Source organism: Python bivittatus, unplaced genomic scaffold, assembly GCF_059951505.1.
Source record: "Python bivittatus isolate LINGU-HERP-01145 unplaced genomic scaffold, Pbiv_v1 ctg000480_np1212, whole genome shotgun sequence".
NCBI classification, from domain to species: Eukaryota; Metazoa; Chordata; class Lepidosauria; order Squamata; family Pythonidae; genus Python; species Python bivittatus.
The window spans coordinates 31,105,864-31,130,940 of NW_028277075.1; the positions used below are offsets into that span (position 1 = coordinate 31,105,864).

Below are 25,077 nucleotides of genomic sequence, written 5' to 3' on the forward strand. Positions count from 1 at the left end.
ATGAGATGGTTAGATAGCATCACTGAAGCAATGAGCATGAAATTGAGCAAACTCAGGGAGGCAGTGAAGAACAGGAAGGCCTGGCGCAATATGGTTCATGGGGTCACGAAGAGTCGGACACGACTTAACGACTGAACAACAACAACAAAACACTGTTTTTTTCAAAATTCTATTGAGTTAATCCAAATTCTGCAGTGAGTAACAAAGAACAAGCAGGGATATGCAAAACTTAAATTTAATATGTGCTTACTATGTAGCTAAGACTATGATCTCACTAAAATGGTATGGTCAAGTAAGTGTCCATCTTGTGTTCAAATTCCTCCCCACCAGCCACATCCTCTTCAAATGGAATCTGACAAAGGGATTTATACTCCCCACTGCAATCGAATGCTATGCACTCCTCTCTCTAACTACATATTCAGCATACCCTACACCTACGAATGCTGGGAATGTAGAGGCAATTCTTATCACTTCTTCACTTTCCAATGAGAGGGAGTGCTTAATCATCATATCAAGTGACCCCACTTGCAGATTTCAAGCCTGCTTACACATTTTAAGCAGAGTGATTGGGCAGGTATAAGAAACTTAGTCTACCTTCTTGCCAATAATCTGGAACTCTACTCACATTTTCAACAGACCAGCTGATCAGAGTGAGCCAAATGATCTGTTAGCAGTGGGAAATCAATGTTCTGTTCTCTACCAGCTGACTAGCATGTACAATGTCAAATATTAGTAAGCCTTACTTTAAATACTTTAGGTAAAGTGCTTACATGCTTTACTTCAGGTATTATATGTAAAGTATGTATGTCTTATTTTAGGAACTGACTTTTTTTAGTAAAAAGATTCTGATGGCTTATATAATTTAGGTAAAAAGGAATTATACTGATAAACAATCCCAAAATCAGGCCATCCAAAAATATATACTGTAGTCCCTCAACTTGTTATTGTTGTTGTTGTTATTCACAGCCTTATTCTTGTGTTCCTTTTTTTTACTTCCATACAGTACTTTCTTTATATGGCAGAAAGTAATTTTCTTCCCTGATAGTCTTCACTTTTTATGGCTATGTCTTTCACCCCTTACTATATTTTAAAGGTTTTTTTCAACTATCTATTGGCATTTGTAATGTCCTTTTAAATAATGTTATGAATATTTGCCATACTTGGTGTGCTAACTGTATATTAGATTTTATTAAAAATAAACAATACATCACAGGCAAGGTAAAATGACTTTTCCAAATACAGGTAGTCCCCAGTTTAAGAATAAGGTCCTTCCCAAGGTCTGCCCTTAAGCTGAATTTTATGTAAGCTGGAACAGTATTATTGTATAATACTGTATAAGTAGTATAGTGTAATTAACTCAAACCATTGTGTACTTAATTCGAATCATTGTCTAACTAGAATTTTGCTACAGAAGGCTCCATTCTTAACTATGGGCTGTCCTTAAACGAGGCATTCTTAACCCGGGGACTACCTGTAATGTAGATAGGATATGGAATTAGTAACAGCAAAAAGCATGTACATATATTATTAATCCTGACCAGTTTAGCAGGTAGATCACATGATCTAATATAAAGAAGAGAAGAAACAACAAGGCTAACAAGGATTTACTTTTTTAATTTACTGAACTCATTGTGTTGTTGATTATCATGCTCAACTTTTTATTTTATACTCAGTTAGGATAGCAACACAGTGAGAAATTCAATCTTCTGGAAATTAAATCCCCCTTTGGCTAGATTAATAAAATAATGCTTAAGAGAAAAGATAAAAGCTTAGTCATAATGATTTTTATTGCTGTGATCTATTTTTCAAGTCTCACTAAAACCTAAAATTGTGTAACAAAACGAAGAACATTCTCTTCCCAATACAATTACCCCTTGCACTCATCCAATCTCTGTTGTGCTTTTTCCTTTTTTTGCTGTTGTTTCTGTGGGAAGGAGAAAAAGGAATGTGAATGTATGTGTAGGGTTTTTGTAGGGCAGTATGGCTTATGAGTCAGTGAATAGTTGGCAGCTGCAGATGGGGGGGGTCAATTAATATTACGCATGGCATATCATATTTTACAGGTAATTAATTGTAATTAATAATTATTTTGTGTTTTTGTCCTGGTCTCATCCCTTGTTGAAGACACATATATACACAACAGTTATTGAGGAGACATTTGGTTCCAGATAACCAGATATTAGAATTGTGGGAAGCTGGACACTGCATAAAATTTGTCTAATTTATTTTCTGTCTACTTTCTTTTTGAATTGTATAAAATTCAGTGTCATAAAGAGAATAACTGTACCCTACAAATTCATTTGAAGGGATTAAAAATGCATTCTAATCTTATTTTAAAATCTATTTTCAGTGATATAGGGGTTTTTAAAAAAATGTACTGATGTTGGGAATTTAAATCATTTTAAACATGTTTTATCAGTTACTCATGAATAGAAGAAAGAGAACCTTGATACAGCATGATAGAAAGAATTTCAGAAAATATTCAATACTTCCGTTCAATAATAATTAGCAAAAATAAATATCAGTATTGTTGGTGGCTACTTAAGCAAGGCAAAAAATTATTTTTATTCAGCCTTTTCCCACCTGAAGACTTGACCCATGTCATATGTGGCATTCCCTGCTAACAATAAGGACACGATACTGCTCATTTGGGCACATTTGGACTAGTATGGCACAACAATGCTCAAAATATTTTATATAAGCCAGGGTCTTGCAAGTAATTAGGAGGGCACATGCAGTGAACTGACACTGGTGAAAGCCTGAGTTCTCCAAAGTTGTGATAGATACTAAAGGTGAATATTCATGAACCCATCTTCAAACGACCATGGTGTATGAAAGATTATGACTTGGAATGTAAGAGTATGTGATAAGGAACATGAAATGAAATGAAATGAAATGAAATGAAATGAAATGAAATGAAATGAAGGCAGGGTATGAACCTAAAAGAAAGCTGAAGAATGAAACGGATATGAATGAAGGTCTGAACTTGTAGAATAGAGTTAATATGTAGGCAGAAGTGAAAATATAGATTTCCAGATTTGGAAATGAAAGGGCTACAATATGTCAAAAAGTATGAACTAGTGTCATCTAAACTGTTGTGGGTATGTATAAAAGTAGAAAATCTTATGTTGGTGATAGTTCCATGTTACGTTCCAGTGGTGATAAAGAAAGAATGACAGTTGAATTTTGGGAACAATTGAATGAATGCAATCTGGGGAAAAAAAATTCTATTAGATTACATAGGTAATAGGTGAGAATGAGATGAGAGAGTACCAAAGAAGTGACTGGGCCCTTCAGTGCCAGAAGAATGAATGAGAATGGTGATGAGTATTTGCTTAGAAAAAGGACTCCTCCAAATACATGGCTTAAGTATCCAAGGAATCTAAAGGTATGGCTGATCTGACTATGATGAAAGACAGAGGGATGAAGAAAGGCAGGTTGACAAGAGGTTCTGAATGTGGGACAGACCATTTTTTTGTATGACAAGAGTGAATTTGGGGAAAAAACTGGACAAGGAAGGAAAGAGGTGGAAAAAAAAAAACTAGAGTGAAAGTAGGATTGGAGCAAGAAAAAGTCCTGTATGAAAAAATCTTGCAAAACAGATTCATCTTCCAACAGAATAAATACAAAGTGGCCATTAGAAAGATGATGTGGAAACTGGTGTGGAAAAGATGACATGGAAAAGAGTGACAAGAAGAATGGTACACAAGTGGGTAAAGTTATGCTAATACGAAGTATGAAGGCGTGGAGGAAGATGAAGTGAAAGAGGCTAGATATGAGAAAAATGGCAGTATAAGAGAATTATTGCTGCAAAAAACAAGGAGAAAGGAAAAATATTGTATAAAGCATACAGAGAGAAAAAAATAGTTGAAACTAATCTAGTTAAGAAAGTGAGGAATAATTAAGACTAAAAAGGCAGAGAAAATGCAGTGATTTTGATGGAAATTAAAAAAATCATGTTTAAATGGAAGATGGCTAAACAAGAAATCTTCAATAGAGGAACTGGATTAATAACACAAATAATGAATTTATTTGAGATGAAACTGAAGCGAGAGAATGAGTAATGAGATTTTTATGTAAATGACAGTGATTGGTAGAAGAATGAAATCAATGTAATAAACATTAGTGTCTAAGGAAAAGATGTCAAAAATATGGATGTGATTTGCTTATGGCTGTGTGGTTGTTTAATATCTATGTGAAGACTGCATCTGAGCCTGAAGATTGGACTAATGCCATTATTGTTCCTCTCTACAAAGAGAAAGGCAATAAGAGTGAATACAAAAACTACAGGAGGGGATTAGTTTGCTAAATGTGCCTGTTTAGCAGAAGTCCAACTGAAAGGGTATGAAGAGGAAGCATTATTAACATTTGGAAGTGCATCACAAATTTATGCCAAGAGTACCCAGATGAAATTTTTACTCTTCAGTAAGTCACTGAGAAATGTGTAAATGTCAGAAAGATTATTGTACATTTAACAATTTAGAGTAAGCATATGATAAAGTGAACTGGAAACATTCTCAGTCTGTTCTACTGCCTGCTGGAACAGAAATATTTACAAGATGTTTGAATGGACTAATTCAGTATAATATGCATGTGTAGTGAATGAGATTTGGACACTAAAATAATTTTTAAAAATTTGACCTGTCAATTTAGGTAAATGGGCAAGGACATTTGAAACCCATGAAAATCAAACTCTCAGAAAAATCAGGAGCAGGAAAATTCTATCACGTAGGCTTTTAAAAAGAGGAGGGAGGGAGGCGCATTTTGCTTTCTCTCTTTGTTCTTTGTTCCTACTGGAGCTCTTTTTCCAGGGCTGGCAGAAAGCCTGCCTAAAAAAGGAATCCTCAGCCCATAAAATCGATGTTGGAGAACAGGGAATTTTACAGCAAGCTAGACTATTCAAAAGTTTGCAACTGACTACTCAATCTAGTTTAAAATGCATTTGACCATGACATGAGAAAAAATAAACCAACAAAGAAAAAAGTATGAGAGTATGGTTGCAAGGAATTTCAATCATTACATCTTTTAGCTCATTTATATAACTTGAATTCTTTGAAGAAAAAAATTAGTATGGATTTTTTTTTCATATTAGGTTACAGAGCATACAACCCGTTTTATCTGAGTGTGTGCATTCTTTACAATATCCTCCTTTATAAGTAACTACTAGTCTGGGAAACATATATCAGAATACCTCTTTCATTTCATTTCCACTGAAGAGAAGCAATTCACAAATAAATGTGCAACATCTGCTTTTTTCAAAAAAGAGAAATTAAGGCACAGACCTCAAGAACTGAGTCTACAGTTTTTATTTATCTTATTCATTCAAATTTAGTAAATTTCCAGGCGTAAGTAAATCCTCATTTTAATGGACTTTGGTTTAGAGGACTTCAGATGCAAAACTTCCCTCTGGACATCACTTCAAAATAACAGACAAAATTCATTGTATCTGAAGTTGTCCAGACAATTCATATCAATTAAATTTTTTGCATCTATTTATGTCATTTGTATAATGGGGTAATGATGCAAATGACAAATTGACACAAATGACAGAAGTTGATGCAAATATGTTATTTATGGATTTAACAAATATTTGATTCTGAATGACCCATTAAACTGAGTGTTTATTATTCTACTACTTTGTAGTAGGTCTCAATTTATTTTGGAAAAAAAAAACATATCCCCAAAACTAACAAGAAAAATAATTCAAAGCTGTAAAGGATTAATTAAAAGTTTGAACAAATTTCTACACGAAGTGTAGTTTTTGCTATTCAGGAATATCTGTATTATCCAACATACACAACACATCATAACAAATGTCAGAACGTTGAACAAATATAAGTTAATGGTTGGACATACCTTAATATGGCTTGCAGAAATAAATAAAAAATAATAACCACCAGAGATTTGTAATTTCAAAGAACCGTGAACCAGGAAGCGCTTCATTAGATTTATTCTGTTCTCTGTTAAATATGGTAATATTAAAAATGCCAGAAAGAAAGCTTTTTCATGTAAAAGAACTAACTGAGCAAACAATGAGAATTCATGTTCTGAAAGAAACCATGTATTTTACTAGATTTGCTACTTGTCCAACTTTGCTGTGGATACACTATATGTTATGTATTGTACCAAATATATTAGATTACCTGCAAAAGTATTGTATACTCCATGTGAAATAATATCTAAAACACAAACATGTCATTTCATAGGCTGGCATTAAAACTTTCCTTATAATTTAGAGTTTCCAAAGAGAAGGCAGCAAGTATCCAAGTTGGGCCAAATTGTTTGTCTTGAAAATGTTTTAACTACTTTAATAAGACACTGAGGCAGAAAGTGCCACAGCTCAGGTATAAGTGTGTTTATGAAAATGAACTATAAGTTTAGTGCTTTTATTCAGGAGCAGGATTAATTTTATGGATAAATAGAGCCCTGCAAGAAATTCAGAGCCTCATGATTGATACTGCGATAAAAAAGATAGAAACATTTTCAAATGTATCTTAAAAAACAGGTATGAAACTGGCAGGCTTAAAGCAGGGTTTCAAATAAATAGCAGCATTTAAATATATAACCTTTCATACATATATACATATACATATGTATTTGTATCACGTTACTACTTTGTATATACAATGTACCCTAAGTATATACCATCTTCATCTCATCGATCACTCTCAACAGTATAATCTTGCATGCGAGCTAACTTTCAGCAGCAGAAGACATTTTTCAAGTCAAGACAGTTCCCACCTCTGAATGCAGGTAAGCCGCTGTACTTACTTTTGGTGTGGGGCAGGAAGCAGTAGAGAGGCGAGAAGTAGCTTGGGCACGAGGGGATTCTGAAGGGGTAGTGCTAAGTGAGGCTGTGTCTCGTGGAAGCACCTGAACACCACGAGATATGATGGAATCTGGAATCTAAACATGAAAATAAATTGAAATTTAATTTATTTGAAATTATATACATAATTGAGAAAATAAAACATTTCCATTCCCAAAATATGCTAAACACCCTTTGGGAGCTGAAATTAGTTCCTCCCACTTTTTTGTCTTCAGGAAAGAAGTCAGGAACTTTCTCTTTAGTTACCTTTTTAGATTTATTAAGCTGTTTTAATAGTTATAATTTATATTAGCCCTTTGAGTACACATTGTGGGAAAGTACACATTGACATAATAAATAATTAAAATCTGTTTTCTTCTATTCTTTCTCACAGTTCTGAAAATACTATCTTCTTTCTTTAATTCACTTAGTAATCTACTAGGAGCCCTAAAAAAATCAGGCAGAAAAGCTCCAGACTGATTGGGCTACTTGAACAGCAATTTTAGCTAAGATTCATTTTGATTGATAGAGAAGGAAAATCAGCTTTATCTAAGAAGTACCAGCTTCCATCTCAGCTTTAATGCGAAAGCAGCCACAACTTTCTATTTGTTTGAAATGGGTATTACCTAGCAAAAAAGAAAGAGAGCTCTCAGACCATTTCACAAATCTCTAAACAGCTTAGAGGGTTTTCTTGACAGCAGAATATCTTGCACATTTAAAAATGGTAAATTAATGTGAAAACAGGGTTGAAAATATTTTTCCTAAAAAAACAGGACAGAAGATGTTTTGAACTCGATTGACTGATATCTCCATTCATAAGCACCACTGCAGAAAAGGCTTTCTCTCTGGTTGCCAATTTCATAGCTTTGGAAGGTAGAGACATGTAGATATCCTTAGGCCCCAGGATGAGATTATCTAGTATTTCCTGAGCCTGGTTGCCAGGATACTACACTCCCTTAGTGACACCATGGAACTTATAAATAGTGTCTGATCACAGCCGAACCAATAGCATTTAAGGTATTTACTTCATCTTTTACCAGGAATCTTAGTCATCTATGACTTTAAAAATAGTTTTAGGTTTACATAAATTTATTGATGGTTACTGCCAGTTGCCTAGAAAATGATAATAGGCAGAAAGATGGAACATAAATATTTAAAATAAACAAATTAGGAAAATACATAGGATTGCAAACAAATTAATTAAGGAGGAGGTGTAATACTGTATAGGTAGTCCCTGGGTTAAGAATGCCTGGTTTAAGGACGATCCATAGTTAAGAATGGAGCCTACTGCAGCAAAATTTGAGTTAAATACACAATGATTTGAGTTAAATACACAATGGTTTGAGTTAATTACACAATACTACTTATATATTATTACACAGTAGTACTGTTCCGGCTTAATACAAATTTGACTTAAGGACAGACCTTGGGAACAGAACTCGTTCTTAAACTGGGGACTACCTGTATTACCACAGAATCAATTCTAAGATAAATTGACAGTGCTGCTCTGTAATTAGTTAGATTTAGATTATTAATGGTAATATAAAATGCACTCATGAAATACACATATTTGACTCCCATCTTAACTTAATTAACATAGGAGTCAAATCTATCTACATAAAATATATATTATGAAAATATACAGAAAATATTAGTCACCTACATTAGAGATTTTTAATCAGATGCCAGATTCTTAAGACTTGCTTGCATAAAACTGATAGTTAAAATACTAGTTTTATTAGTGGTTCTTCTCACTTTTTCTTATTTTTTTAAATACAAAAAACCTTTTTGACATTTTCCCCCATAAAATGTTCTTTTTATCTATATGCCTCTGATATTTTGAGGAAACACTTTTAGTTTGGTTCATATATATGTATCCAAAACTTTAAAAAAAAATTCTAGGTTTCTATTTTAAAATAGGTCTAAGAATGAGACTATTTGGCTGATTATATCATGAAAGAGACGGATGTCTTCCCTATTCCTCTCATGAGTTCCTTTGATCTAGGTGCTTATTTGGCAGAATAATTCTATTTAACTTGATGAAGAAATAATTTATTCTCTTCTCATCTCCATCTTACCCCTTTTCTTCCCTTTCACTAATGGAAACATTCTAGGATAGTGCACCACAATGTTTTCAAGTCACAAGGCTTACTCCATAAATACAAAAAAAGAAAAAAAGAAAGAAAAAACTATGCAAGAAAGAAAGAAACAAACATAAAGAAATATGAGGAATACACAATGTTAAAGAGAAATGTTGGCAGATATTGTACAGACAATTAAGTTGGGAAAACTGAAAATATCTTAGTATGTCTAATGTAGCCAAACAGTATTCTTTCATGAAAAAGAGCATGAAAACTCAGAAATGTTTAGGCATTTTTTGTTTTTTCACATTCCAGTTGGGCTATACAAAATTATACATAGTAACACAAGAACTGCCGTATAAATTACAGCTGAGATATTACTTAGCTTTATTTCAGCAAAATCTAGTGATTTCATGCTCTTCTGTGTTCTTGCTCCAAGAAGAAACCTTAACAGCAAATGTAGTCTTTTATGTTACAGATAAACCGTAATACATGCTTCTCCCCAATGATCTGAAGTTCTTCAAAACCTTGAAGGTATAAATGTTTTAGAACCTTCTTTGTGATTAAATTATTCTCATACTAAGTACCCATAGAGTATGAGAAAAACCTATCCAGGGAATGAAGTCCATATAAATTTATTTGAAATCTTAGGCTAGGAAAAACTGGAACAGTATTTTGTCCACACAACTTCTTAAATGCTAAGTTGAGTGGACTGAGGTAAATAACTTATAAATCTGAGAACCTGGAGCGTTTTCTGAAATCTAAAATTAAAGAAGCTTTGAAAGATCTGTACAGATTTTTTTTTTAATTTGCTATAAATAGGTTCTGAATTCTAAATCTGCTCCTTCAAAAGAATTTAGAAAGGAAGCTTTTCATTTGTATTTTTTCATGTTAGAGACTATTTATATTAAGAGTTTTGCAACTCATTCAAACAGAGTTACTCTAAATTAAATCTATTTAGTAAGGTTGTATATGGCTTAAAAATGTTTCAGAAAAGCACAAATTCAGCACCTCTTTAAAGCAGCTTCATCTTTTCACTGGCTTCTGTATGAGCTTGAAGAAAAAACAATCGCTTGAAGAAATCACATTAAAACACATTAGCTCTAATGAGTAGGTTACTTAAAGCATCCACATCTATTTTTAGACTCTCTTGGAAGCTTGCAAAAAGATACAACTGCTTTAAGTAGATGCTGCATTTATGTTCCCAAGTGTTCTAAAGCACCTTTTTGAATGATTTCTGAAGCATGCCCAATTCTAGTATTTAATTCTGAAAGTGCTGTGCCATTTTGATGGAATATAGAGAGAAATTACACATACAGAGAAAAGATAACTCCATCAAGCATATACAATAAAGCATAATTCAGTTTTATATTTCTTTTAGAAATCACTTTTAAAAGAAATCGTTTACAAGTAAGAAAATAGTCCTAATTGAATTTTGCTCAAGTGCAATTGTATTATAGTCTTTCTTTTTTCTGTATTAGTATTTCGGGGAAGATTAATAGGAATGTATTGATTACATAAAAGACATTCTGATTAAATAAATAAACATACAGCTCTACAATCATTAGTGCATTCTTAATAGCGATTCTGTATCAGTATGGTATTTCTTTTCTAATACCTGTATATTTCAGTATCTGAAGTTATAAAATACAGGGGCTAGAGAGAAAAATTGAATGCTTTTTTATGGCTAAAGGGAAGCAAGCTCTCCTCTTGCTTCCCCTCAGTTAAGCATAAAACCTTGGAATGAGATTAAATAAGCATACACAAATATCCTTACTCTAAATAATCATAGGTACGTTATGAGGGAAAAACTTCCTTTTACCTTTCCAATCAAACCTGAGCAAGGACTGAAAAGGCAATAGCCTTAGTGCACTTTGTATTTGAAAGAAACACAGCCCTTCGGTGTTCAATCTGGATGTTTCCTTCTGCCATGCCAAAGTTCAATGGATGCAGGGATGCATGGGGAAGGGGGATGAAGATAAGGGGACAAGCAGGAAGAAGTAATGAGCAAAGGATGGGATAATAATCAACGAAAATTGCATGCTGAGGTAAATAGGGAGGAGAGATCTTGAGACATTTGTAAATGGAAGGGAGCGGGAGAAGGATTCAAAGAACAGGAGATGAAAACAAGATAATAAGGAAGAGGAGAAGGGGAGATGAGACATAGACTAAAGGAAGAGGAAAACAGTTTATTATCCCATGTGTGGGGGGCTTTTTTTGCTGCTTGCAGTTCACAATTTCTTAACTAACAAAATTAATTCATTACACATGGCCACATTCACAGATTTTTTAGGATAGTGATGAACTGATGAGCTATAACAATAAGAGTGGAATAAGCTTTAAAAAGATGAAGGTAATTATTTTAGCTTTATATTTCACAAGGAAAAAAAAACAGATAAAGTAGGCCTATACTTGGTTTGTTTGTTGAATCAGCATGTATATAAAGGAGAAAAAAATTCCATTTGCTGTTATAATGGGAATTATTCCAGCTAACTTTATTCTTGTGGTTATGAAAGTCCTACTGTGTATTCCTTGTGGAGCAATTGTGTTTCAATTCCCATTCCTGCAATAAAGTTAGGGCTACTACAAGGAAATGGAGAGACTCCTTCCCACCCGATTTCTCTCCTTCATCCACCTATTTTTTACAAGGAACTGGAACAGGGAGAGAGAGTCTGTCTTCTCTCTGAATTGTAAAAAAGGGAAGGTCAAAAGAAAGAGCACTGCCCTGCTCCCCCCGAGCCTGGCTCCTCTCCAACTAGAGCCTGTCTATCTAGAACAACAGCAGTATAGATATGAATATTCTAGCTGCTTACAGGAAAAAAGTTAAAGAGGCAAGCTTACTCATGGTAGTTTTATTTAGTTATGGATCTTTTACTGATGCTCGTAACTTCAGCTTTCTAACACTGGCAAATACTGTTTTTCAGAATTAGAAAGAGGTTATCATTCAGATTCTAATTAGAATGCAACAGAGGATTTGATACCTGACCAATTTAGAAGGGGGCAATGACAAACATGTGCAAGGCATTTTAGGTATTATCTCTGAAGTTTTCATTTTGTGAGTGAAACAAAGTAAAAAAAAAAAAAAAAGAGTACTGGAATATGATGAGCAAGTGGTTAAAAAAATATCAGCATTGGATAATCAGTAAAAGCATCTACCAGAAATATCTGCATATTATCCAAAGCCAAGTGATTTGAAAATGCAGGCACCAAAGCTCCTTTGAAACAAAGAAGAATACTTTAGTGTTATGGTAACAGAAATGTGATGTCAAAAACTTCTGAGCAGTCTCCAGAGGTGAATGAATCTAAACCAAAACAAGTGTTCAATCAGAGAGCAACAGATTTTAAAATGAATACTTCACATCTAAAATAAATGTTAAACACTGTATGTTTGATAAAAATCTACAGAACAGAAATTTAGAACTTGTTTGCTCAGAGAGCAACACAGTATGTCATTGACAATAAAGTAAGTAGCTGTAGCTCCTTGTAACATACAATGAGAAGGCAAGCAGTCTGACTGCAGATATCAATGCGAAACATTCTGGTAGGTGTGTCTTACCGGTTCTCCTGCACTGTCTGGTGCGTGATAGGAATAACAGATGAGACCAGGAATGGGATGTTCACCTTTTGCCATGATAACAGCAGAACTGGTATAGGATGGATGCTTCTAATGTACAATACATAACAACCATGAATACAATGGCACGAAAATATGAAGCTAAACAAGCAAAATGGCATAGAGGGGATGAGGGTGAAAACAGGTGGCATACCTAAATGCAAGGTATTTAAATGAGCACAGTTTAGCTCTCAGGTATTTTCTGCTTTTAATTAGATTCTCATTCTGTCATCCAATTCACCTTAGATATTGAGGAAAGAAAGTATACAAGTGTACCTCCTGGTTCTAATTGGCTTTTTTCCTGTTACGGAGTAAAGATGAATGCTGACTTTGTGGCATACCATTGAGTAAAAAGCCTCAGCTAGAGAGACCTACAGTCAAATCCACATTCAAGCAAAGAGCTCACTGGGTGACTTTGAGCTATGGGCCAGTCATTTTCTTAGCCCAACCTACTTTACTAGATTGTTGTGGAATAAACGTAGGAATACTTCCCCCTCCACCAGCATAATATTTTTAGCTCTTAAGGGAAAATTATTAAACATAAAAATAAACTGAAAAATTGAAACTAATACAGCTTCACAAGAAATTTTCAGACTCCTTTGCAATGCCCAGGAGTAAGCTGCAATTTTTCAATCACTTACCTGTGGCATTTTAATAGGAGCTATGTGTGCTACCCTAAAAACAAACATACCTGTATTTTCCTTGTCTGAATGTGTATTGGCAAGAGCTGTTTAGAACACTGCAACTAGACTGAGGAGAGCATGATCTTAAATACTATTATGAACTATTAATAAATATTCAGCTTCTACTGTTGGCAATTGATTGGTTTCATTATGTTAATATACAACATTTGACTAAATGTTTTAAACTTGAAGAGGATATAAGGCTTTCAGCATTCACTTCGTTAAGTGAGATGTAACAGATTTCAGGCTATTTAGACATCATGGCCCAAACAACTATTCCACGATCCTGAATATCTTTACTGGAAGTCCATTGAACTTAGATGGGATAGATTTTCAAAAATATATGCAAAGGATTACACTCCTGGTTTCCTGTTCCAGAAATTGCCCATAATTCAGCAGGAATTTGCTATGTCTCAAATTTCTCAAATCTTGGGTCAAAATATACTGTACTTTATTTAGATTCATAACAGACAAAAATATGTGTACTTTGGTAATGAAAAAGACAGATATACTAATAAAGCTGATTTAGTTTTTTTTTTAATTGAAGCTTGCCATTATGAAGTTTGAGTGGTATACTCAGAACTTATTGAAAAATTTGCAAAAGCAGCAACAGTCTTTCAGTAAATAGATAATTAATTTGAGGTTTTGGTGCTCTACAAGGTTTCTACTGCACTATCACCAGAAAATGATGATAAATGAATTGCCACTAAAAAGAACTGCTCCCACATAATTGGTGTTTGAACTTAAGGCAATGATATCATTTATAGCACCCTCGGATGTACCTGGAGCCAGTGCATTCTCCCCTCTTTCCCCTTTCCTGCAATCCTCTGAACCTACTAAAATGCCGCATGTGTGACTATGGAGAACACAGGAACAGTATTCAGTGTGACATGAACTTTTCAACTGGAAAAAAAAAGAAAACTAACAGCAATTGGGAATCTTTTCTTACTCAAGCAGAAGTTCCTTCCCCTTTTGACAGATGCACAATTAGATATCTTTATAATTCATGTAAAAAAGTGAAGGGAGCATGATATATATAGAAAAAAATGTGATTAACCATCTAGAAATTTTATTGTTGTAGCTACAGAATGAAAAAAATAATCAGCATCACTCTTGATTGATCCCTACCTATACACAGAAAATACCTGAGATAGAAACCTATGTGCTCCTTTTTATAGAACCTCAACTCACCTTTGCTGCAATGGCTGCAGCAGTTATATGCGAGGAGGAACTATCCTCTGTTGAAGCAACTCCACTATCTTTTTTCTCTTCCTCCTCTTCCTCACACTGTACACCTTTGTCTTCTGTCTGCTTGTGAGGGCTGATGGTTGGAGGAGGAGAAAGAGGTGGTGGTGGTGAAGGTAGATCTTCAAGTTCATCATGAACCTCTTTTACTTTTACAATGGCATCCCGTAAAAGGTCAATGGCATGAGGTAGGGCTGGCAGTATAAATTGAAAGCATTCCTGTGCATAATGAGAAAAATGACAGTGAAAACTTACCTAGAAAATATAGTATATATTGAGCAGTTCTAATATTAAAATTGAATAAAGATCTGAATAAGTATACTTAGTGTGTTTTTTGTACATTTTATGCAAATTTTGAATTTGCCAGAATTTTTTTTAAACTTCACAATATCTAGGCTTTCCTTTCCCCCCTTTTTAGCATATTTTATATGGCTTGCAAAATAGAAACTAACAGAAGTTTTAGTTGAAGAAAATGTTGCAAAAAGTTAGGTAATACCTACTTATTTTATCATTTATATAGTATTAAAACTGTATATTATTTTGCTTTGTTGTTAATCTTTTTTAAAGTATTAGTTCTTATTTTAGTATCCATATTAGGAAAGATAGCAAACCTAACATCTTAATTTTCTGATGCCTGAACCATTTTTTCCCCTGGATTCCTTTTGATTTTATAGTCAATAAAACCTCTTACAAATAGTCTGTTATTAGAATTTCTTGGTCTTCTCCATTCTACATATTAAACTTGGAATGTCTGAAATTATTTCAGAAAGTTGCAATAATTTAGATAAAGTCTAGATAAAGAAGTACCAATAGGGGTTTGCAGCACGGGGGTTGTTGGTGGCTTGAGGACACTCTCTCTGTCTTTTAACATTGTATATTTTTGTTAAGATTTTTATTGTTTTTTTTATCGCTTTTTTACTTGTAAGCCACCTAGAGTCACTTATATAGTGAGATGGAGGGCATATAAATTTGATTGATTGATTGATTGATTGATTGAATAAATAAATAAATAAATAAATAAATAAATATGTAGTATTGTCAGCAGTTCTAGAATTGAAATTATCTCCCAGTGAAATCCTAAAATATGACTGTCAAGGTTTACTGAGCAAATAGATTTATACAGGACACTTCAGTCCTTTGAACATCATTATTTCCCTTACTTGCTTTTAAAATTTAACATGTATTGGCAGACAACATATTAAACAAATTAGCTTAACTTGGCTTAAAGGACTAAAGAACATTCTTTCATCATTACTGTGACAGGACACTAAAAACTCCTAAGAAATAGCCTTCTGTAGTTGTATTAAAGTCTCTAGTTACTAACTCACTAACATCTTCTCTATTATTTACTGTACTTGGCTTGCCTGTTCTTATAATACTATCTATTTTTCAGAGGCACACTATGCTATCAATCTACCTGCCCTCTATATTTGCTTCAAATAAATCAGCTTACTCTACATTGCTAAAGGAGATCCACTTTATACTTTTAGATTAAGTGGTTGGGGGGAGTGGGCTAGGAATACCTACAGGAATTACCCTATGGGAAAAAAAGAACAATGAAAAATGGAGCACTTTTTCAGATCTTACAACAATTCAATTAATCCAGCATTCTCCCTATATTCTGATAGGCTGTCCCTTTTCAAACCATCTATGCTAATGGTGATTTCTTTATCTTATGGTTATGATTTCAGGTTAATCACAGGTTGTGTGAAGAAAGGGAGGGAGGGAGAAGCATGGTACAGGGATGACCAACTTCTGTACTGTGACTCTACTTTCCATACAAAGGAATAAGAGCCCCAAAATAAGTATATGTGAATAATAATTTTTCCATACAGTAGTTGTTTATAAAGCCACACAACTGAGAAATCAGTGTTTAGACCAAAATAACCTCATAACCTTCAAGAATGTAAGACATACTTTTCTATCCCCATAACAAATAGTTTTCCTAGCCACTGCGTATAATGAAAGTACAGAGAGCACACAATCTCAGAGTTTTTTTCCCCCTAAAAATGCCAGGAAGGCCCAAATAAAAATACAGCTTTTCAAGCAGGAATTTTTAAAACCTGAAACTGATGTTCTTAAAGTGATTTTCTGTAAGCCAAGCACAATGGAGCTGTATTTTGGCAGAGAACAAAAATGAAAATGTTCAAAGTGCAGCATTATTCTAATCTCACTTTTGAAGGGATAGTCCCAAAACTAACACCATTCAAGTCAAGTTACTTTTAATCACAAAACAGAAAACAAAGCTACAAGTCTACAGTTGGGATGGGGCTTGGTTATTTAACCAGGGAAAACAACATTTGAAAAATATCAGTATTAATAAGAAAATTGAACTTTAATTATAATTTCTGGACACATATCCACATGTGGAAATGAGTAAGACAATTTACAGATAAGGTCAGAAATGGCCTTGAGAAACTGAGTTCACTAAGAGGAAGAATCAATAGATATATTTAGACAAAGAATTATTCCTATTTAATGTATTAAAAACTAGCACTTATCATAGCCTTATTATTTCTGACCAGAGATAAATTGGAAGTTATCTATTTTTCATATCTTTTCTTCTTTTACTTTATCTCACTTTTTCTTTTCCTTTTCTTTATATTTTGTGTTTCAAATTTTCCTTTTCATTTCTAATTTTTAAATATGTATCTTTAAAATCTCAATGAAATATTATAAAAAAATAAGAGGAAGAATCAATAGACATTATCGGAATAATATTTATTTATTTATTTATTTATACATACATACATACATACATACATACATCATATTTATATGGCTGCTCATAATGCTTTTACATGAGACTCTGGGCAGCTTACAACATTATTTATATATTAACAATTACATATTAACAATTACATTAACTAAACTTGGCCAGCGGCTGTCGCAGGGAAGTCGGATCATCTGGGCTTTCTTCCTCCGCCAGTCTTCTGTTGATTGGATTTTGTCTTCCGCCGATCGTGTCTAGGAGAGTCCAGCAATTGATTCCTGTTCCCTGTGCAAAGCGCCACCAGCATTTCCTCCCACCGAAATGGGAGTACTTATTTATCTACTCGTGGATGGTACAGTTGTGTGAAAAAGAAAGTACACCCTCTCTGAGTTCTATGGTTTTACATATCAGGACATAATAAAAATCATCTGGTCCTTAGCAGTTCTCAGAAGTAGGTAAATACAACCTCAGATGAACAATAACACATGCCATATTATACCATGTCATCATTTATTTTACAAAAGGGAAGCCAAAATACCAAAATATTCTACAGTCAAATGTGAGGCCATCTGTCCAACAGCTAAAGCTTGGCCAACATTGGATCATGCAACAGGACAATGATCCCAAGCACACCAGCAAAGCTACAACAGAATGGCTGAAAAAGAAAAGAATCAAGGTGTTGCAATGGCCCAGTCAAAGTCCAGGCCTCAACCCAGTTGAAATGCTGCGGCGGGACCTCAAGAGAGCTATGCATAAACAAATGCCCGCAAACATCAATGAACTGAAGCAATGTTGTAAAGAAGACTGGGCCAAAATTCCTCCACAATGATGTGAGAGACTGATAAAGTCATACAGAAAATGATTTCTTCAAGTTATTGCTGCTAAAAGTGGTTCTACAAGCTATTGAATCATAAAGTGTACTTAGTTTTTCACACATGGCTTCTCCATTTTGGCTTTCTTTTTGTAAAATAAATGATGACATGGTGTAATATGTCATGTGTTGTTGTTCATCTGAGGTTGTATTTACCTACTTTTGAGAACTGCTAAGGACCAGATGTTTTTTATTACGTCCTGATACGTAAAACCATAGAAATCAAAGAGGGTGTCCTTTCTTTTTCACAGGACTGTATGCTTTCAAACTGCTAGGCAGGCAGGAGCTAGGGACGAATGACAGGAGCTCACCCCATCACGTGGAGCTGGGCTTGAACCGCTGGAGTGCCGACCATTTCTGGCCAGCAACTCCAGTGTCATTAAGCAGTATTATGAACATATTTTTTTCAACTTGTTTAAGGATGTATTCTGTCTTGAAGAAAAAGGAGTTTGGTCTCTGAAAAAAGAATCTTGATGCCACAGGGAAAGCAATGAACCATGACAAGGCATGACAATATATGGCAACAACTTTCAAAATAACTTTCAATCTCACCACAAGAAAGTGCTTGCTATTGATGTGATAACTGAGAAACCTATTGGAAATAAGCCATCTCTAAATACTGGACAAGCAATCCAAACGATGCAAGATCTCCTTTAAAGTTATTAACTGCAGCTTTGAGAACAGACTGCATGTAGCACCTAAAGAGGGATCCGAGTAAAAGTTGCATATGGGTGTCTGCCATGGGGGAAGGAGCAAATGACAAAATAAGTGTTGCAATGCAAGCTCCACCTCTTTTGTGATGATGTCACATGTGCATACCTAAGGGTCAGCAGAAATTCCCTTATGCTAAAATAATTTATAATCAGAGCTGGATTCATTGAAATTTGAGCTTGTTAAGAACAATACCAAAGACAATAATACTGAAGGCATAGGCTGAAATTTCACTTCCAGGATTTAAAAGGCAGCTCCAAGAAAGAATTGCTCACTGACAGCTATATTTGTAAATTTTAGGCAAGGTATACAGTACTAAACTTTCTTTGTCCTTTGTGGGGACGTTTCCCCTTCAAACTGAGCTTTTTTATTTGTTCAGCAGAGGAGGACTTTACTCCTATGTCCTTCACTGCCTTATTTATGATGAGATCAGGGCCAAATAAGTGACGCTAGATGAATTTAAGGGCTCAGACCTTAAACAGTTGAATTATCTTCTTACAGATGTGTTTCCTATTTGTTTCCAACTATTAGTAGCCAGGTTGCTATTTTGCTTTGTTGTCATTTAAATTTAGACAGAAAATTTTAAAGTTATTAACTGTAGCCCTGATTTTATCTTGATCCATTTTTTTTACACCTACCACACTTTGTATTATTTTTTTAAATTTTATTTTGTTTTATTGTAATTTTGCTTTATTAAATTTTATATTACGCTATACTGTTATGACCTGTGGTTAGAACAATATATCCATTTACTTATTTACTAGTTGTTTAGTATTATAAGAAGTTAATTATTTGAGGAAAGTTGATGGAATGACTTGAAAGCACAAAGAAAGAAACATTAAAGCAACAAACCCTAAAATGTAGAGATGATTCTCTAGACATTGCTCTAGAGTTGCTAAAAAGGGAATTGGACAAGAAAGTGTTTACCTCCATCTCAAGGAATGCACATAACAGATAGGGACTGTCCCCTTGAGCTAAAGGTTTGTTTTTTTCTTGAAGCTTCTGAAATATTGCTGTGCTTAGTGCCAACCCCCTAAGTGTGCATGCACAGGCCAGAGAAAGATGATACAAATGTGACTGCAAAAGAGCCTTGTACATCAGTTAAAGTTAAGCCAACCTTTTTCCTGTATTGTTGTTGTTGTTTTGTCTCATGAATGGAAAATTAATGAACTAGTTAACTAGAAGAAAAGTGCAAAAGTTATAAGAAGGGAGATTCCAACAATTCTTTCCTTCCTGCAACATCCACAGAATGTTTACAGCAGTCAGCTCAGACCACATTACTGGGCTCATCTGCACGTCCATGAATCATACATTGAGGACAAGAACGTATAACAGCGTCCTCAACCTACTCCTGGCCCTCCATGAAGGTGGCCTCTGCTTGTCTTATTTTGCTTCACCTCAAAAGTGATTTTTAAAAACTTCTGCTAGCATAAGCCATGCTGAGTGGTCAGTCTGCAGTCTATTGTTTCAAGGTAAATTTAGGGAAGAGATCCTGCCCTACTCCTAGTGGCCACCTGATGCTACAGTGGGTATGTCTACCTTCTGGTCCTTGGCTGCTGATTTACAGAACCATCAACTGTTTGGCAGTTGGAGAATCAGGGTGCTCGTACTCTGCCAAAAAGCCACCTCTCCTACTTCTCTTGCTAACCCATAAGTGGAAGGAAAAGCAGGGAGAGGTAGGAAGGCAGGTTTTTTGGTGCCAGTTCTCCCAGCACCAAATGACCCACTTTCCCCCACAGAATGGCTGAACAGCTGCTTTCCCTATTTCCCTTCCTGCAGGAGAAGAGAAATCGAGTGGAAGTAGTTTTTCAGTTGATACGGCTGCAGTAAAGCTATGGCAGCTTGTTTGTGAGGGTGCAGCTGCAGAGACTCAATAGGGCGGGTGGTGAGGACTCTGGGCAGCGTACAGCAAAGCTAAAAACAGTCAATAAATACATAAAAAATATAAAAAGCAAAGTAAAGCAGAGAATAAAAGGATGTTAAAAATAAGGGAGCCACCTTACTAATTCCCGCATCCCCTGGGGTCCCCAGGCCTTCTGGCATAACCAAGTCTTAAGGGACCTCTGGAAGCTCAACAATGATGAGGCCAACCTCACCTCAGGGGGTAGAAGATTCCACAGCGCAGGCACCACAGCAGAAAAGGCCTTCTGCCTGGGGCTTGCTAAATGTACAGTAGCTCCCTAGGTGACGGAACCTGTAACTTGCCCTCTTTGCTGGATCTGGTAGGATGGGCAGATGAAATCAGGGAGAGGCGGTCCCTCAGATAGCCGGTCCCATGCCATGAAGGGCTTTAAAGGTAAACACCAGCACTTTGAACTGGACCTGGAAACAAACTGGTAACCAGTGCAGCTCGCAAAGCATAGATGTAACGTGCATCCTACTAGAAACACACATAACTGCTTGCACTGCTGCATTTTGCACCAGCTGAAGTTTCCAGATACTCTTCAGGGGCAGCCCCCTGTAGAGTACATTGCAGTAGTCTAACCAGGAGGTGACTAGGGCATGAGTGACCATGAATAGGTCCCTCTGATCTAGGAATGGGCACAACTGGGGCACAATAAAAGTTGCGCAAAGGCCCTCCTAGCTACGACTGCCACCTGCTCTTCGAGCAGGAGTCGTGAGTCCAGGAAGACCCTCAGACTGTGCATAGGGTCTGTTTGGGGCAGTGAGACCCCATCCAGTACCAAAGATGGTAAATTCCTAGAACCAGAGGGGCTCAAAACCCAAAGCCACTCAGTCTTGCCAGGGTTCAGTTGAAGCCGGTTGTTTCCCATCCAGATCCTCACAGCCTCCAGACACCGAGATAGGATGACCAAAACATTGCATAAGCCACCGGGGGAGATGTACAATTTAGTATCATCAGCATACTGATGATACCTCACCCCATGGCAACGGATGAGCTCACCCAGCAATCTCATGTAGATGTTAAATAGGAGAGGTGAGAGCACCAACCCCTGTGGCACCCCACATCGGGATCTCTCCTCCCCAGTCACCACTGACTGGAACAGACCCTGGAGGAAGGAGGTGAACCAGCACAATATCATGCCGCCCACCCCCAATTCTCTGAGTTGGTCCAGAAGGACACCATGATTGATGGTATCGAAAGCCGTCAAGAGGTCAAGTAAGGCAAGGATGGATGCACAACCACCATCCCGCCCACGCCAGATCATCCAAAAGTGTGACCAATGCTGTTTCTGTACTATACTCAGGCCAGAACTCTGGCTGAAAAGGATACAGATAATCCACTTCATCCAAGGTCCTCTGAAGCTACTGTGCAATCACCTTCCCAATCACCTTCCCCAAAAAGGGGAGGTTGGATACTGGACAAAAATTGTCTAGTATCATGGGGTCCAGTGATGGCTTCTTGAGGAGGGGGCAAACCAAAGCCTCCTTAAGAGGTGCATGAACAACCCCCTTACGTAAAGAAGCATTCACCATTGCCAGAACCCACCCACATGACACCCCCTGGGCTACTTTCACAAGCCAAGAGGGGCATGGATCTAGAGAACAGATGGCTGACGCACAGTCCTAAGGACCCTGTCCACTTCCTCAGGTCCAACAGGTTCAAACCATTCCCAGATAACTCCACCCTAGGCACCTCCCAAGGACCTGCAGCAAAGCCAGCGTCCAACTGCGAACAAATTTGAGTGATTTTATCCAACAGATGCTAAGCAAATTCTTCCACATGACCCTGCAAAAAGTTGTATGGGCCCCCTGTACCCAAGAGGGCAAGTATCACCCAAAACAGGGCTGTGGGGTGGCAATCTGCAGATACAATAAAGGTGGAGGAGTGCTGTTGTTTTGCCGCCCTTACTGCCATTTGGTAGGCCTTAATAGCGGCTCTAACCCATGTTCGGTTGAGTTTGTCTTTAGATGAGCACCAGCAACACTCTAGACGTCTCATCTCTCATTTCATCTCCCTCAACCCCTCTGTAAACTACGGGGAGTGACAGGATCCACGGGAAGGGAGAGGTCGCATAGGCACGATACTATCCAAAGCCTCAGCCACCCTTTTATTCTAGGCAGCAACCAAGGCTTCAGGTGGGCTGTGCAGCAGACCAGTAGGAACAGCTCCTAGCTCCCTCTGGAACCCATCTGGGTCCATCAGTCACTGGGGGCAGAGCAGTCTAATGGGTCCAGCCTCCCTGCAGTGGATAGTGATGTCAGATAATCCCATGGTAATCACGGCGTAATCTGACCATGACAAGGGGGACACCAACAATTCTCCCAATTGCAGATTACATAGCCACTGCTCCGACAGTGTCAGACTGTTCCGTGTCAGGCTCTGGATGACCTGGGATAGGCCCACAGCCATCATGGTGGCCATGAATTCCTGAGCCACCTCAGATCCCACTCCCAGGGAAGGGACATTAAAATCCCCCAAGACCATAAATCTGGGGAACTCCACTGCCAACCTGGAGATGGAATTAAGGAGCTCAGGCAGGGAGGTTGCTATGCAGCAGGGAGGCAGATACAACTTTTATTGTATGCTGCCCAGAGTCACTTTGTGTGAGATGGGCGGCAATATACTGTATATTTGATAAACAAACAAACAAATAAATAATATACAGTGGAGCTGCAACTCCCACCACTTTCCTCAGCTATAAAAATGCTTATGATTGGGTTTCAGCAGAGAATGCATATGTATGAGGAATGTGATGAAGAATGTTTCTTCCCATATTCAATTTATTATACTCCATTTAAAATACATATTATTACATTCATCCATTTATTCCAGATAAACATATATTTCATATAACTGAAATATACAAAATGTATTTAAAACATTTAGAATTCCTTATGGATATGACAATAAGCTTGAAAAAATATAGTACTAAATCTCAGCCCAAACTTAATCAACTATATTTTGGTCTTCTATCAATAAATGATAAGAGGTATATTCTGCTTATTTTTAACTGTCTGAAATATAATTTGGGCTGTTGTTTAAATAATTACATATTTACTTTTATCAGGATTTCTACCTTCTAATATAGCCATTCCTCATTTAGTGGCTACCTCATTTAGCAACCATTCGCAAATATGATGGTCATTTAAAAAAAAATCTGACCAATGTGCACATTTATGACCAAATTTTGTGTGCCTGACTACAAAAGCCTTCAATATAAAACTGATTAAGGTCTGGTCAGTTTCAGGCAGCAGAGCTGAGCTTGTTAACTTGCCTTAGGCACTAGGGAGAAAAGTAGCTCAGGAAGAGATAGCTTGTTTAAGCAATCTCTCTGCCCTGTGTGGAGGCAAAAAATGGGGGTGGGGTGGGGTCAGGCACAGAACACTATATGAGAGACCTTTATCTAAATGAGACAACAGCAACCAGTGATCTTTGTGGTGTCTCTCTCTCTCTCAGTCACGTGTTCACTTAGCAACTGTATTGCTTCTGATTTAAGGAACAGATTGTGGTTGTTAAACGAGGAGAGGGTGTCTTTTACTAATGCTATTGCTGTTACAGTTTTAAGTAATACTATTTAGACTAGTGTCTAAATCTATCCAAGTACATTAAGCTCCTATTTTAACATCTCACCAATAGCAGTTCTGGATAGGAGATTTAAAAAAGTATCCCGTGGCAACCAAGAGTGTCCTTACAATTCTGAGCAAGCGTAAACAATAACCCAGGGCAGTATTCTCCAACTCGGGCATTGCCTGGATATGTGGATTTCTACTCCTAGAAATTATAAGCAATAGCCATGCTGCTTGGGTAATTCTGGGAGTTGCTCAATACTTCTGAAGGGTGCTCAGGCTGTAAAAGGCTATGTCTTGCTCTTTTGTCTCTGCAACTGGGATTTACATATAGAGCTTATTACTCACTCACTTTGAATTAAAAGAGAACATCCAATTTTTTTATATACCATTTCCTCTTAGACAAAATTAAGCTTATTACAGGACATTGTGTAAAAGTACTTCAATTTTTAGGAATAAAAGTTTATATCGAGCAGATTAGGCAATATTACCTTCAGGAAAAATCCCTTGAACAGTGTTTTTTGTACTCTTTACTGATTTAAAATTCCAGAAGTCCAAAATATTTCATACTGTGAACTCATCCCTAGTTATACACAATTATAATTCATAATGTAAGTACAAGTAAAGAATTGGAATATAAAGACAAAAAAACTAAAGACTCTAAAGATAGCCACTCTACCATATCAAAGAGAAACAGGATTATGGGATTTGCTTTTCTTCAGTTTGAATGAAGATAAGTGAAATAGTTATACGGTGTACTGCTTGAGCTATGGGAAGAAATGTGGAAGCCTCTGCAACTGTCTGCCAATGTATAGTTTCCATTTCACTGCACAAATTCTTTCAGTAGTCATCACCCAGCCATAAAGTTGACACCATCCAA

General features: G+C 36.3%; 1 protein-coding gene across 8 annotated transcripts in view; it reads right to left on the bottom strand.

The window, feature by feature from the left end:
* GPHN (gephyrin) overlaps positions 1-25,077 on the bottom strand; it is a 284,049-nt gene that overhangs the window by 84,298 nt on the left and 174,674 nt on the right. For 4 of the 8 annotated variants that reach the window (XM_088145622.1, XM_088145623.1, XM_088145624.1 and 1 more), the window contains 3 exons: positions 14,377-14,649; positions 12,446-12,553; positions 6,772-6,906 (listed from right to left, as the gene is read on the bottom strand). In XM_088145622.1, the coding sequence (XP_088001748.1) occupies positions 6,772-6,906; positions 12,446-12,553; positions 14,377-14,649 (516 nt within the window). The remainder of the gene's footprint in view (positions 1-6,771; positions 6,907-12,445; positions 12,554-14,376; positions 14,650-25,077) is intronic. The other 4 variants (XM_088145626.1, XM_088145627.1, XM_088145628.1 and 1 more) reach the window with 1 other exon arrangement.